The sequence below is a fragment of the Canis lupus genome, chromosome 13 (genome assembly GCF_048164855.1).
Source record: "Canis lupus baileyi chromosome 13, mCanLup2.hap1, whole genome shotgun sequence".
Classification (NCBI taxonomy): domain Eukaryota; kingdom Metazoa; phylum Chordata; class Mammalia; order Carnivora; family Canidae; genus Canis; species Canis lupus.
In genome coordinates, this window is record NC_132850.1 from 40,820,426 (window position 1) to 40,837,295 (window position 16,870).

At 39.8% G+C, this 16,870-nt stretch overlaps 1 protein-coding gene across 8 annotated transcripts in view; it reads left to right on the plus strand.

Annotated features, from left to right (window-relative positions):
* NR1H4 (nuclear receptor subfamily 1 group H member 4) overlaps positions 1–16,870 on the plus strand; it is a 110,986-nt gene that overhangs the window by 52,423 nt on the left and 41,693 nt on the right. For 6 of the 8 annotated variants that reach the window (XM_072773282.1, XM_072773284.1, XM_072773281.1 and 3 more), the window contains 2 exons: positions 2,444–2,578; positions 3,232–3,364. In XM_072773282.1, the coding sequence (XP_072629383.1) occupies positions 3,286–3,364 (79 nt within the window). In that variant the 5' untranslated portion in view covers positions 2,444–2,578; positions 3,232–3,285. Of the gene's footprint in view, positions 1–2,443; positions 2,579–3,231; positions 3,365–10,747; positions 10,900–16,870 lie in introns of those variants that run through there. The other 2 variants (XM_072773276.1, XM_072773277.1) reach the window with 1 other exon arrangement.

Below are 16,870 nucleotides of genomic sequence, written 5' to 3' on the forward strand. Positions count from 1 at the left end.
ATCAGGGGCACCCACATTGTGGACTTCTAGCAAGGAGTAATGACCCAAATGCTACAGAAATTGAGGAATTGGGCTTTCATTTGGGTGAGAGATCAATAAATTATGTCCTTTGTGCTAATAGGAGAATCATATCCTTGTCTTGTGCCACTTCTCCAGGAAGAGCATGCCAAATGGCAGGGAATTGGGCAAAATGAAGCAGGTAAACAATGAATACAGATCATTTAATTAAGCCAACATTTCTTTTTTTGTCCACCTTTTTAAGAAAATATTTTTTTTGAGAGAGAGAGAGAGAGAATGAGCAGGAGGTAGAGAAAGAAATAGGCTCCCCATTGAGCAGGGAGCCTGATGTGGGGCTCGATCCCAGGATCCTGGGATCATGACCTGAGCCCAAAGCAGGTGCTCAACTGACTGAGCTACCCAGGTGCCCATGAGCCAACATTTCTTGAGGGCTTATTATGTGCCAGGCACTTTATGTAAACATATAAAGGAAAATATGAGAATCTAAAAATGAAGATGAGTTTGCATGGAAAAATATTACAGAGCTATCATATGATGTGGAAGTATGAAGGAGCTTGAGGAACACAACTAAAGATTTAAAAAGGCAGATGTGAGACAGAAGGAAACCCAAAGGAAGAGCCAAAGAACTGAAATCTCCTGTTTTTTGTTTGTTTGTTTTAAAGACCAGAGAAAATGGGTCTTATATTACAGAATACATATCCGGATTGAATATTAGGAAAAATTCTTGACTTTGTACATTGTGGATTTATGGAAATTATTATTATGGGAAACTATGGAATTTTCCATTCCAGAAGAGGAACTCTATCTCGAATAGTAATTGTCTGAATTTTGGGGAGGCTTTTCAACCCATTTATCATACAATATGCAGGCATGTATACACAATCATAATACATAACTAATTGATATATTAACATATACACAGTGAATATATACCTTCATAATTCTTTTACACATATTGAAAGTTGGATTTCCCTAGTCCGCAACCAGCTTGTGAGTGTGAATGAGGTCTCATTAACAGTGACAACTCAGCTTTTACTGGTTTATTCCTCAGGATCTTTAGCTTTCTGTCAAACTCTAAGTATTTCAGAAATGGCTTAGGGTCTTTCCTCATGTTTGTTCATGATCAGGTTTGTTCTAGCTGCTGCTTTTACTTTTTGTGTCCATGAGTAGAGCTGTACCCGACCAGTGGGCACAATTTCTCTGCTCCTCCATGGGTTATGGTGATACCCAACATGCTGCTACTATTACAAAATTGCCCCAGAAAGGCCATGGTTCTTTTGGGGCCAAAGTTTCACTGTGATAATGTGACAGCAAGGGTGGAGCTGAAATGAGTATTCTTTCCTACTCTTTGGAAGTAAGTCTGTTGGAAGTGTCTACCTCTACTTTATACATTGATGCTTCTAGATTTCCTTTTTATTTATAGCCTCTCCTCTCAACTTATGGTGACAAGAAGGCCTCTTGAATCTACTATAGATTGGTTGAACACTGTGCTACAAGAAGAATCACACATTTCTCAAATGATTAAGGTTTGCTTTAGGGGGAAGGTCATGGTTCTTGGCTCTGTCTGACTTTAGAATGGGTTTTCTCCCACAGGCCCCTTGGCTTCCTGGAGAATTCTGGTAGGGCTATGCCACTGGTTCACTAGATGGACCCAGATTTGTCTACAACCCTACAGTGGACATGGTTTGTATCCTATAGCAAGAGGTTCTCTCTCTTTTTTGTCTCTTCAATAGCCTTCTGGTATTTTCTCATCATATCTGATGTACCCTAGTCTTGACCATCTTTAAAAATTGCCCTTGAAACTACATTGTTCATCAGCTACTTCCCTATCTTGACTCCTTTTCACACCCAAACCTCTCTGTTAAAGCATCCTGATCTTAGGCTCTATCAACAGCTTTCATGATAATCTGTAATCATTTGTGTACATGTGTGATTATTTTTTTAATGTCTCTCTTCTTCATTAGGCTGGATGTCATAGATCATGGACACTTCTTTTTCCTTTTACAGTTTTATCTCCAAAGATCCAGTCCAGAGCTTAGGGCAGAATAAGTCCTTAATAAATGTTTTTTGAAAGCATGAATAAAGGAATGAATGCAGCAGCATAGTCTGGTAGACTACCTTACCAACAGCCCAGTATATCTGAAACTCACTTCTGCTTGAACTGGCACATTCTGCTGAGTGAAAGAGAAAGAAATAAAGACATATATAGTAGGCACATTCTAATGAAATACATATTTGTCCAACAGAAACCCTATATTCTCTTCCCAAATAGGAAATATAAATAATTATTTATTTGTAAACAAAATGATTTCTTGGTAGAAACAGGATAAAAAAGGTTTGAATATCATCCTTGGAAAATAGCCTCGGAAAAGAGATTCTAATAGCACAACTTCTCATTACTTGACCTTTCAAATTACTTCTTCAGGAAAGTAGGAGACATCTTGGAAGGAAGGAAGGAGGAAAAGAAGACCTAAAGATATAACCAAAAGTGGATATTGCTTCTCTTGGGCTCTTGGATTCATTCTGGACATTTCCTCAGGATGAAACTTCGGACACTTTGGTGAGATTTACTATTATTTTTCTTTTACCATAACTTTTTTTTAGCCCACATAAATATAAGACCATGGTAGACCCTGCGAGTGAAAATGTAAGCCCCTGAAATTTTCTCTAAAGACCAAAAATTAAGATCCTGAGATAACACCTTCTGAATTTTTAATTTGCTGACATAGTGCCTACTCAAGAAGATTCCAGCAGGAAGTGGTCTTAAATCCGCCTTTTTGTCTTTGTAAATACCTACTCAACTTTGGAGTAAGGTTTAAGATAATAAGTCATCAATTTATCCCTTTTTTAATCAATGCCTTTCTATTTTTCTTTTTACTTATAAAGCAAAAAGATATAACCAAAATGTCATCAAATCTTTCCCAAATTTCTCAAGTGCTAAAATTTAAATGAAAATATGTGATATTTTTCCAGATACATTAGAGAGTATCTCTTTTGAAAGCACATATCCTGGACATTTGTGAGACCAAATGAGATGTAAAAGTGGTAAATATTGAAAATAGATATGTACAGAAAGACTATGGCAAAATGTCTACAAAGGGATCTAATTGCTTTTTTGTGTATATGCTACTCCCTTCCTCCCTCTCTTAATGAACTATCTACACTGCCAATTAACTACACTGCCCTTCCTCAAACTACTTATTTGTCTTTCAGAGTTTTTTTGAAGACTACCATAGCGAAAGGGCATTCTCAAGTAGGACAATTTGGATGGGATCAAAAATGAATCTCATCGAACACTCCCACTTACCTGTCACCGAAGAATTTTCTCTTTCTGACAACTTATTTGGTAAGTCATTGAGTTTATTTGAATATAAGTAAAAACAAAGTGCAACTTGGAAATACAAGAGAGAAAAAAAGGCCTAGATGATGGATCCAACAGAACCTGGCAAATGTTTTTGTTCCTTCTAAGTACTCAATAAACATTAGCTACTATGCAGGGTTAGAGGTAGATCAGACCTTGGATTTATTGAACCTAATGGTCTTCTTTTTTATAGATGAGGACAGCAAGACTGAGAGCTTTGTGACTTGTCCAAGGCCACGAGGCTAGATAATTAACAGACCTGGGAGTAGAAACGGATTCCTGTTCCAGGCTAATTCTGATATTATTATAGCATGTACTAAAGTATGAAATCATGCTTCTTATGGTTTAATATTATACCTATAAAAGGCTGAGGTTACTTAGATTATGGTTTCCTTTCCACTATTCATCTCATGCTGGGGGATATATAGCACAGTGTCATGATTAGTCACTTAAATTGGATTGAGAACAAACTGTTCTCAGTTGTTTTCAGTAGATCTGTAACTAGATGAAACCATAAAATGATATATTGCTTCACTTTATACATTTATGAAAAAACTTTTCATTATAAAGAGTCTCAATTGGGAACATCAGCACAGACTCAACAGCAGCAGTATTTGAGATGGGGCAGGGAAGCCTTCTGCCACTCATAAAAATAATTCCCTTCTGGGAGGCTTGCATACTCCCAGTTTTCCACTCTACGTTAATGCCTGGACAGTGGTAGACTATGATAGTGAAATGCAAAGCAAGCATTTATAATTCCTCAGAATTCAATGTTTGAAGGCACGTGATCCCTTATTTGGTTATAGACACCTTTGAAAGAGATTAATTAATAGCTGATGCCATTACCTACTAGTCATTAGCATCTTAGTGTGTAATGGTTTTGTGGGTTATTTCCAAAAAGAGGTCATTATTTGTATTACCTATTTGCATATCTACCTGCCCTGTGCAGTATAAGAGCACTTAAGGGCAGTGACCATATTTTATTAACCCATTGCACTTGATAAATAAGAATCAAGTAATAAATAATAAAAGAGAAGGAGAAAGAGGTTTAGGGGAAAAAAGAGATATTTATCAGCAACTCCCAGAGCTACCAAAGGCAGTAGTAATTATTTATGAAATGCCAGTTCTCAAACATACTTGCTGCATCTTATTTCTTCCATTTGGCTTTTTTTCATTCTATGCATGCCTTCAAGGCCAACAGGCCCTGCCTCCATGTCCAGCTACCTAACCATTTGCTTCTGGTCCACCCTTCTATTAGTCCTTAAGATACTCAGTGCAGAGACATCTTCATAATTTTGTCCACTAATCAGAATTCACAGGATAATTAGAACTGTAAGTGCTTATCACAGACTAAGGAAAATTCCATGGAATTACAGGGAAAATTCCATGTAAGATTGTTTTTTCATCTCATTGTAATTTTATGATTGCAAGCAAGCATGTTAGCTTGAAGGCTGACCTCACCAGCCATGAGGTTAAAAAAAAAATGTGAGCAGGTAGAGAAAGAGTGGTGGGAGTGCTGTCAAGTTAGAAACATCTGGGAGTGATTGCTTAGGGAAGCCACAGTGACTCATGCTTTTGGTATTGCTCTTCCTTCAGCTCTCCTTTGCTAGACCACATTCCCATCTTGTTTTCTAACACTGCCACTTAAGATTTCTGAGAGTATAAGCTGCATGAGTTGCAAGTACAGCTGTTATTCCTGGCTAGAGCAGTGTCCTCAAATCTTCATGTAGTCTTTTCTCCTGGTAGACTAATATCTGGCATGGGCATTGGGATACTTTTTCCTTTTCTGCATTAAGTTCTAGAGCCAGCTCTATGCATTTTTATCACATCTCTTTCCTCCTGGGGCCTTGGTCTCACTCTACTCAACAAACCTGAGCTAAAGGTACACCAAAGGGGTGGATGAAGGCTTACATGTTCATTTCCTTATTCCTCCTCCCCATCTTCATTTGTGTCCTGATGACCCTGATGGATTCGTTGGACTTCTCACCCTGAGCTTAGGATGCAGGGCACCAAGGAAAACACTATGACCAATGGATGAGTAACTCACAATGCCAAACTCACCACTCCTGATCTCGAGATGTGCCAGAGACTCAGAAGTGTTAACCCATGGGCTCAACTAGCTGGAGAGTGGGATTCTTTTCCAGTGGTCCATATAATGAGTAACAGCTATCATGTTCTTACAACAAAGAGAAGTGAAGTTTACGGTATAGCCTATGAATAGCAATCATTTCTTTGACCCAAATATTGAGTACCAACTATATACTGGGCATTGAAATAAAGCAGAGAATAATAAAGGCAAGATCCTAGTGGAGGATAGACTCACACACACAAAAAAACAAATAAATAAATAGACAAAAAAACATCAGGTAGAGGTAAGAGCTATGAAACAATAAGACAGGGTGTTATAGTAACTGGAAAGATGGGGCTGCTCTAACTGGTGTGTCAGGGAGGGCCGCTGAGGATTTGACAACTGGGCTTGAGACTGAAAGGCAAGAAGTCAAGGAGAACATTCTAGGTGGAGGGAATAGGAAATGAAAAAGCTCAAAGTCTGGAATGGACTCAGAAGGGCCTTGTCTTTTCATTTTTATTTATGGCAGTTGAAAGAGTCTAGAGAACTGGCTCTGGACCTTGCATTCCCATTAACCAGCATGAGTAAAAGATTATTAGACCAAGAATTCTAGAACCACTCTCTAGTTTTAACATTTGGCCCACAAATTGCTACAGTTGTGCCAGAAAGTGGTGACTGGGACTCACTGGTATTCATCTGGCACATGGTATGACTTTCAAGGTGGCTTTGGGTATGGTCCTCCACCCTGCAGGTAACTGCATGGACCATAATGAAATCCCTACATTAGGACATTGAGAAGGTGGTATGACAATTATTCAGCAAATACTGATGAGCACTCAATAATGGGCACCAGAGACAGTGATGACCTTTCAGCATCTTCCACACATGGTTATGGACCCTCACTCTCTGAAGGCTTTGCTTAAGGTGAAAGGGAAGCAACTCCACATGTAGAAATGGTTACCCTGAAGGAGAAGAGCCAGATGCAAGGACTTGTATGCACACAGTTTATGTGAGAGGTGGTTGTGGGTTATGGAAGCAAAAGACCGGGGTCAGGAGAGAGGGAAAGAGGAAAACCAGCATAAGATAAGTTATGAGGGTCACTGCTGTGGACAGGGGAACTGGACTCTCCCAGGAGTAGCACAGAGAATTGTCTTCTGAGGGACCAGGGACTGGGGCAGTCACTAACAGGTTGAGGGAGAACTTCTGGAGCTCCCTGGCACTTCTGCACTGTGCTTTTATCACTCCTGGTGGAGTCAGGCCATGTGGTCTCTCTCCTGTGGTGTTGGGCAGAAAACAAAAGGATGTGTGGCATGCTCTGGAACTGACAAACTGAATACAAGGCGAGTCTGAGCTTACGTGTGATTATTTGCTGTGTCTGTGGCTGAAATGAGGGGTGGCCTGAAGGATGTGACACTGCTACCAGAGAGGGGTCTGCCATACGGTTTAAAAGTGATTTTTTCCTCCAAATCAGTTTAAATATTCAAGGGAAGGCTAAGAATTTGAGGCAGAGGATAGTGCAGATTTGCTCTGTTTTCCTAGGCTGGTCCTTGTAGAAAAGAAGGAGAGAAGCCCAGACAGGAGGAATTGTAGAGGTGAGGCTGGAATGACCTCGTGAGGTTCTTTAATTTATTCTGCTGCTACAATGTCCCTGACAAATCCAGATGGGAATCCAGCTCATTGGTAACTCAATCCACATGCAGGCCTTGGCATGGAGGGATGCAGTGACCCAAAAGAGAGAAGTCTCTTTTCTTTTGGGACATCCTGCAAGCCAGGAAACGTGGTCAAAGATTAATTTAGTGAATTGAGAAAGGCTTCAATCTTATGAGTGAAGAAGGCAGGGTCTTTATGCAATTAGTGTATAATAAAAGGTAATAATGGCAAAGTCCACAGCTTCCCGCAGTTTGGCATGATGAATGGGTTAGGAGATTCAATATAACTGATGTATTCTTCTGGCAAATTGTGCTTTAAGAACTGAAAAAAAAATTACAGAATTTCAGACTAATAGGAAAGTATTCTAACAACAGGACAGAATGAGCAAGAGAAGGTACCATCTTAGGCTCCCATATCGATTGTTCTCAGTGCAATGAGTCCTAGTTGTCCTAGCTTAGTGATATTAGGAAAAGTTCCCTGAATGTGAATGGAAATAAGCAATGAAATTGAAAGAAAATAGTCTTCGAGGCAATGGAGATATTCTGAAGTTTAGTTTTGTCCCCTGTGAACAGGGGTAATTATGACACATCACGGCTTGTTGGGAGATTTGAAGGGCTGTGTGGGAAAATGTTCTGTAAACCTGGTTTCACACCATGTAATTAATCTGGAGTTTGCAGTGTGGTGTCACTATTTGCTAAAGTGATAAATACCACTCTACTCACTAAGGGAAGGAAGTTCTATTTATCTTAACATTGTTGAATGCAAGGAATCTTCACGGAGGCAACAAAAACCAGCAGTATGGAAATAAATGTCTGGATGCCCTAAGGAATGAGACATGTTCTATCTCATCTTGGTGTGATAGCATTGCTAACAATAGCTGTGGAATCCACGTTTTTATTTTTGATTATGTTGTTATAATTAGTATCAATGGCAAATAATTGCAGACCACTTATGATGTGCCAGGTATTCTTCTGAGAACTTGATTAAATAAAGTAAGTCACTTGCATAAAGTTAAGGAATTTGCCTAAGACCACATACCAGTAAATGACAGAGATGGACCTGAATGTAGGAAGTCTGCTAAAAAATGAAAAATGTACTGAAGCATAGTATCTGACATGTAGAAAGCACTCAAGAAATAGTAACTCTGGGGTGCCTAAGTGGCTCAGTCTAAGCATCTCCCTTCAGCTCAGGTCATGATCTCAGGGTCCTGGGATCCAGCCCTGTATCCAGCTCCCTGCTCAGCAGGGAGTCTCCTTCTTCCTCTGCCCTTACCCCTGCTCATGTTTTCTCTCTCCTTCACAAATAAATAGATAAATAAATCTTTTTAAAAAGGAAATAGTAGCTTTTACCATGCTCACAATTTTTAAAATTTCTGTAGATGTACAGATTTGTAACCTGATTTTCCCTTTCTCAGCTTGGTTATTCTGAATGCCCTTGAGATCTGTTTCTTAGCCTGTGAGGCCCTGAATGGCCCACCAACTGGCTACTTCTCTACAAATCTTCATCTCACTGCATGCCTTTTCCAAACTATCCATGCCTTATCAAAAGAAAATGTAGTTTTAGAAAAAACAAATAGCACAAAGCAGTTGGACATCACTGAGAGAGAAACAGATCAGTCTTATGAAAGTATTCCAATCAGTCTTATGAAAACATCCTATGTGAATTTCACTCAGCAACAATTGTTTCCTGGATCAGCTCACTTGTACACTAATTTCCTTGTTAGTATAGCAGTTTCTGAGGACAAAAGGCCCATTTGTTTGACTTGAAAAAGTCAGTAGAGAATTATTTTTTTTAAAGATTTATTTATTTATTTTAGAGAGAGAATGTGTGAGAGTTTGGGGGAGGGGAGGGGTGGAAGGAGAGGGAGAAAGAGAATCTCAAGCAGACTCTATGCTGAGTGCAAAGCCCTACCCAAGCCCTGAGAATTCTTAAAACAGAAAATTCAGAGATAGTTTATCCTGGTGTATATCCTCTAGGGGTAGCTCTCCCATCCAGGCAAGGATAACTCTTGGGCTGTGAGGAGAAGAGAATGAGGTCAGAAGTAGACTAAGGATTGAGAACAGCTTTGCAAATGGTAAATCTTGATTTGGCAATCCAAGTGGAAACATAACCATGAACTATCACTCTTTTCCTTTTTCTTGGCAATGAGGGCAAGTATGCCTTTATGTTTCAACCACGGGGTTTGAGTCAGAAGACCTGGGTTAAAGTCCTAACTTAATCCCTTGCTAACTCCATGGCTTTAGACAAATCACTTAGCGTCACTGAGTTGCCTTGTAAGAGTCTATAAAATATGGTAGAAGATAGAGGGCATCATAAATAATACCTCCTCAGAGGATACAAGTAGGATCAAATGATTTCATGCATGTGGAACCACTTTGTAAATGTGTGAAGGCTGTAGAAATGTCTTGGCCATGATTACTGCACTTATATACATTTGCCTTTCAAACTGCTTTCATGTTTATTGTGTTTTTATCTTCACAACAAGTCTATGAAGGAAGTAGGGCAGGAATTATTATCTATGTTTTACCATCTGTGATGTAGACAAATGAGGCCCACAGAAGCTGAGAGACTGGCCTAAGGTTATACAGGGCGTCTGGTTGCATGAAGTGTGAGCTTAACCCTGGGCCTGCTGGATCCTATTCTAAAGTTTTATCTTCCAAAAAGTAACCAACAGTTACAAGCTTGCTATCTATAGTCAGCAGGTTCTGCTGCAGAAATTACTCCTACTCAGTAAGCAAGTCACCCTACAACTGGAGTCAAAAGCCAAATAATCATAACATCAGTGTAATTATGATGGGTAGCCACCCACTGTGCTAAGCATTTTATACAAATTATCTCATTTAATGCTCATGAGTTAACTCTATGAGGTTATATGGTTATCAGCCCCATTTTACAGATGAGGTAATGGAGGCAGAAGATGGTTCAGGAATTTGTCCATTTGTCCAAATCTGTAGAGCTAGTGAGTACCAAGGAAGTCCAAAATCAAATCCTGTTAGCAGGATTGATTCCTCCTGAGGACTGTGAGGGAAAGGTCTATTCCTGGCCCTCTCCTTGGCTTCTGGATGACTGTCTCTTCCCTGTGTCTTTTCATAGTGTCTTCTCTGTACGTCTATCTCAGTGTCTACATTTTCCATTTGTATAAGGACACCAGTATTATGGGATGAGGGACCATCCTCATGACCTTATTTTAACTTAATTTCCTCTATAAAAACCCTCTCTTCAAATACTGTCACATGCTGATATCTGGGGGTTAGAACTTCAACATACCAATTTGGGGAGGAGTGGACCCAATTCCACTAAATAACAGTGGAAATAAACCCAGATTAGTTGGCCTTGTGCTGTTAAGCATTAGGCTTTAATGCTTTCTGCCATTACAAAATTGTATTATTCTGTAGCCTTTTGATAGGAACAAATGTCAAGACATAGAGCATGGTACTTGACCCTAAATTCACTTTTAGAGCCACTGAACAGAAGCCTACTCTACATGTTAAATTCTAAAACTGGAAAGTGCTCCCCAAAAATGTTTAGCTGAGAGACTAGTTTCCAGCTTACTAGGCAACTTGGCATGGAGGACTTTTCTCATAAACATTTACAAATATTCTGCTCTGTAATGAAGTTAATCAGTAAACCACACAACCTCTGGCCTCTGTTGCTTCTTACCTGGTCTCATTTTCAGTTGCTGTGAATAAACTAAGAATGGTAATGCAGTTTCAGGGGTTAGAAAATCCAAATCAAAGTTGTCCTTGCCATAGGCACACATCAGAATTTGTCATGGAAATGATGAGCATGAAGCCTGCTAAAGGTAAGACACTGTTCACAGGTGCTCTTGGCCGAACTTTTGCAACTGGGTTGAGGGAGTGGGGGGACTTTTTGTTCGAGATGTTAGCAGCAGATCTCTGTCAAAGATGTCTCAGAATCAGAAGACTGGGTGAGAAGTTGGGGTGGGTGATTTTTGAGAGTTTGAACAGGTGAGGATCTCATTGAGATAAAATGTTAAGTATGTTTTCCCTAAAACTCTTCATTGAATATTATATAAGGTTAGCAAGATTTTTTGAGTTCAACACTAGGAAATTCTAACATTGATGCCTGTAGACACTTGAAAAAACACTTTGAAGTACATTATGTAGTGCAGTGTTTTAAAAATGGCATGTCTCAGATCCCAGTGGGTCATAAAGTCTATGTATGGCTTATGATCACCCTTAAAAACAGAATAGAATAGAATAGAATAGAATAGAATAGAATAGAATAGAATAGGAGTAGAGTAAATAGAAATGTCAGAGTTCACTTCAAGAAGTAAGAATATGTGTTATTTCATGGAAATTCTGTTTCAATTACTTCTACAGATGTTTAAATGTATATGGAGGTCATGATATAAGCTATATATCAAGCTATGTGTTGTGGTGAAAAAAATAAAACGAGATTGAGAAACACTGATTTACCAAACTAGTGTCATAGAAGATTTCTCCCAAATCTGTGGGGAATCAGATGAGTAAAAAGTTCAGCTTTAGGCTCAGGCTATTTCTTCTTTCTGAAGTAAAACATAGATTATAATGAAAACAAAGACCATATAATGTAATATTGTATATTTAATATTTTTCTCAAAAGATAATCTTACCTTTTAAATTTTCAGCCAAAAGGGTAACTCAAATCATTTTTACAATAATTATAATATTGAACATATTTTTTTTCTCATTAAACTTTTGTTTTAATGGGTCTCAAAATTCTGTGACAGATTTTTGGTCAAGTTGTTTCCATTAAAAAGTACTGATTTTATTATTATTTTTTTTAATTTTTATTTATTTATGATAGTCACACAGAGAGAGAGAGAGAGAGAGGCAGAGACACAGGCAGAGGGAGAAGCAGGCTCCATGCACCGGGAGCCCGATGTGGGATTCGATCCTGGGTCTCCAGGATCGCGCCCTGGGCCAAAGGCAGGCGCCAAACCGCTGCGCCACCCAGGGATCCCAAAAGTACTGATTTTAAAAACTAATAACTTAAAACTGCCACACACGCACAAACAAACAAAAACAAATGGTCCACAAAACATTCTCCTTTCCTTCTGAAGGTTTTATGATGCATTGTTATCATTAACCAGTCTTTTACTATTAAACTTAAATGGCCAATTGACACAAACAGTTCTGAGACCGTTCTTCCACCACTGATTAAGACTGGGGTGGCAGGTATTGGGGATAATATTCATTTAGCCTTCTGAGCTTTCTGGGCAGACTTGGTGACTTTGCCAGCTCCAGCTGCCTTCTTGTCCATTGCTTTGATGACACCCACAGCAACCGTCTGTCTCATGTCACGAACAGCAAAACGGCCCAGAGGAGGATAGTCAGAGAACCTCTCAACACACATAGGTTTGCCAGGAACCATATCAACAATGACAGCATCCCCAGATTTCAAGAACTTGGGACCATCTTCCAGCTTCTTTCCAGAATGACGATCTATCTTTTCCTTCAGCTCAGCAAACTTGCAAGCAATGTGAGCTGTGTGACAATCCAGCACAGGTGCATATCCAGCACTGATTTGGCCTGGATGGTTCAGGATAATCACCTGAGCTGTGATGCCAGCTGCTTCCATTGGTGGGTCATTTTTTCTGTCACCAGCCACGTTGCCATGATGAACATCTTTGACAGATACATTCTTGACATTGAAGCTCACATTGTCCCCAGGAAGAGCCTCACTCAAAGCTTCATGGTGCATTTCAACAGACTTTACTTCAGTTGTAACATTGACTGGAGCAAAGGTGACCACCATGCCAGGCTTAAGAACACCAGTCTCTACTCGACCCACTGGTACAGTACCAATACCACCAATTTTGTAGACGTCTTGGAGAGGCAGACACAAGGGCTTATCAGCTGGACGAGTTGGTGGCAGAATGCAATCCAGGGCTTCAAGCAGCGTGGTTCCTCTGGCATTCCCATCTTTACGGGTGACTTTCCATCCCTTGAACCAAGGCATGTTAGCACTTGGCTCCAGCATGTTGTCACCATTCCAACCAGAAATTGGCACAAATGCTACTGTGTCGGGGTTGTAGCCAATTTTCTTAATGTAGGTGCTGACTTCCTTAACGATTTCTTCGTATCTCTTCTGGCTGTAGGGTGGTTCAGTGGAATCCATTTTGTTAACACCAACAATTAGTTGTTTTACACCCAGTGTGTAAGCCAGAAGGGCATGCTCACGGGTCTGCCCATTCTTGGAGATACCTGCTTCAAATTCACCAACACCAGCAGCAACAATCAGGACAGCACAGTCAGCCTGAGATGTGCCTGTAATCATGTTTTTGATAAAGTCTCTGTGTCCTGGGGCATCAATGATGGTCACATAATACTTGCTGGTCTCGAATTTCCACAGGGAGATATCAATGGTGATAGCACGTTCACATTCAGCTTTCAGTTTATCCAAGACCCAGGCATACTTGAAGGAGCCTTTTCCCATCTCAGCAGCCTCCTTCTCAAATTTTTCAATAGTTCTTTTGTCGATCCCACCACGTTTGTAGATCAGATGGCCCGTAGTGGTAGACTTGCCCGAATCTACGTGTACAATGACGACGATGTTGATGTGAGTCTTTTCCTTTCCCATTTTGGTTTAGGTTTAGCAGTGGTTTTCATGACACCTGTGTTCTGGTGGCAAACCCATTGCAAAAAAGCTTGAACATATTTTTGGTCATAGATTTAGTAGCATACTGTTTTATTATTTAAATATAATGTTTGAAAGTGACTAACACTGTATTTAGGAAATTAGTTGGAAGGTGGGAGAAGCAAGTTTTTCCACTATTTGCATTTCACAGACATTTATTAAGCACACTGTGTCAGGCTTCGTGTACAGTGCCAAGAATGAAAAAAAAGTGGGGGGGAGATAGAATCTAATATATTCCCCCAAAAGTTCACAGACTAACCACAACAGTATTAAAGAAATTGTATTGAATGTTTATGCTGGGTTCAGCACTATGCAGTTTACATTCTCTGTCTTAGCTTATCTGTAGTATGACCTCTCACCCAGGTACTATATTATTCCACATTATAGAGGAAGGAAGAGAAGCTTAATGTCTTTGCCAAGTTTGTGCATCTAGCAAGTTGCAGGGGAATTGAATCTAGATTTGTCTATGCAGTAGGGTCCTTGTAACCAGTTGTACTACTTCAAGGTTAGCGTGGAAAGCAAGCCTGTAAACAAATCAAATGATTGTACATGCTTCAGTGTGCTACAGTGGAAGTGTGGACAGAGAGTAGGTAAGATTAATCCTTGGGGAGATTAACCAAGGCCTCACAAAGGAGGTGATCCACTGGCAAGCCAGAGAAAGTCACCAACATCACAAAGGCCAGGAATGGCAAGTAGCTTATAAATGAAGCTATATCAACTAGTTAAGTAACCATGGATTGGGAAATAAAGGAAGGCAGAGAAGGCAGTTTTTCCATTCATGAAACATTTACTATGGTCAGCATTGTGCCAGGGGTTAAAAAAAAATTGGATATAATGTGAACCATTACCAGGCTCATTGGAAACAAACTGTGAGATCATGAGAAAGTGCCTTCATTACTACCTGAACCTGGTTCTCCTATCTGGGTACACAGGGATTCTGATCACAGACTCCTTGGAGCTGTACTCTCTAGTATGGTAGTCACTAGCCACATGTGGCTGCATAGTTTTTAATTTTAATTATTTAAAATTGCATAAAACTTAAGACTCAGTTTCTCAAGATCACTAGCCACATATCAGATGTTCTTACATGGTTCGTGGCTACCATATTGGCTACATAGAACATTTCCATCACCTCGGGAAGTTCCCTTAGCTGGCACCCTTTTACAGAAACTATTGCATGCTAGAGACTCTCCACTGAGAAGCATTTTGCTTTCCTTTGCAGGTTTCAGACTCCCCAGGTGTCCGTTCATGTGTTCTCTTTTATTTTTTTTAAATTTATTTTTTTATTTTTATTTATTTATGATAGACACAGAGAGAGAGAGAGGCAGAGACACAGGCAGAGGAGAGGGAGAAGCAGGCTCCATGCCGGAGCCCGGCACGGGACTCGATCCCGGGACTCCAGGATCGCGCCCTGGGCCAAAGGCAGGCGCAAAACCGCTGAGCCACCCAGGGATCCCCTGTGTTCCCTTTTAAAAGCTCTTCCAATGGGTGCTTGGATGGCTCATTGGTTAAAAGTCCGACTCTTGGTTTCTGCTCAGGTCACGATATTAGGACCATATGACTGAGCCCTGTGTTGGGCTTTGCACTCAGCTGGGAGTCAGCTTGAGACTCTCTCTCTCTCTCTCTCTCTCATCCCCCTCTCTTCCTGTGCTCCTCCTCCACTCACACATGCTCACACACTCTCTCTAAAATAAATAAATAAATCTTAAAAAAAAAAGCTCTTCCTAAACTCTCAGGGAGCATTCCCTATAATAAGGGAATTTAAATTCCCTTATCCTTGATAGACTGGTTCCAGAAAAGCACTGATAAATCGAAATTTATATATATATATATATATATATATATATATATATATATATATATGCCAATATATGTATATATTGGCTTTAAATTGTATTAAAGTAGAAATAAACTTACCTTTTAATTTTTTTAGAAAGATTTTATTTATTTGCAAGAGACAGAATGCATGGAGAGGCAAAGGGAGAAGCAGACTCCTTGCTGCATGGGGACCCTCATGTGGGGCTCGATTCCAGGACCCTGGGATCATGATCTGAGCCGTAGGTACATGCTTAACCGACTGAGCCACCCAGGTGCCCAAATTTACCGTTTTTAGAAAGCATACTTTAAAGTTGACTTACCAAAAATAAAAAAATAAATAAAGTTGACTTACCTCCGCCCCTTCCACATCTGATGCTCTATCAAAAGGTTCTGTTATTTGTTTGCTTGTTTTTGTCCCAGCCCTTGACATCTCTACAGGCGCAAGCACGCACATGGACACACACGCACGCATGTATGTGCATAAGGACCGGGGCCTTTTGTATCTCTATTCTATCTGTCCTGTTCACTATCGAATCCTCAGAGTCTACCACAGTGTCTGGTAAAGAGCAAGTGTTCACTATATATTCATAAATGAAAGAAGCATCCGGTAACTTAGGTTATCAAAACAGACTAAGTCTCAATAATTACGCATTAACTATCAGTTAACTATTAAAATCAGGATCTTGCGAGGTTCTTTAAGAAACAAACATGCCTTATTATGGCATTCAACTTCTCAAGAAGAGAGAACTTCTCAACTATTTTATACTCACAACTACCTTAGAAGGTAGCAAGCCTGGGCTGTTAATAGTTCCCATTTTTAGAGAAGAAATTAAAACAGAAACATGTTAGGCAGTTGTTCAAAGTCTCACAGTCAGTTCATGATGGAAGTTGTTCTGATCCTCTGTTTTGGGTGGTGTTGACCATGCTGGGTTTTTAAAAAATTATTATTATAAGTTGCCCCATACTGTGGAGATTTGGCAGGGACACTGAAATACTAGAGGTAGATGTGCTTTGAGGATAGAAGCATCATTTAATAACATGTGCTGTTCTCATATTCTTACCATGTTTTATTGTCTTCACGTAATATCAATGTCTTTGTGAAAGCTTTCCATTTTGATTGAAATAATTCCAAAGACCGACACGCTCTTGTGACCATGATCTGACTGCAGTTGGGACTGCCTTGTGTCTTATTGATAACAGGAAGTCTAGTTTTATTGAAACAATGCTTTGAGGTCTTGGAATTGTCACTTGAGGAGAAAAAAATTACACATTTCCCTGGATTTTGTAAAACTCCAGATTCTGTCATTAATTGT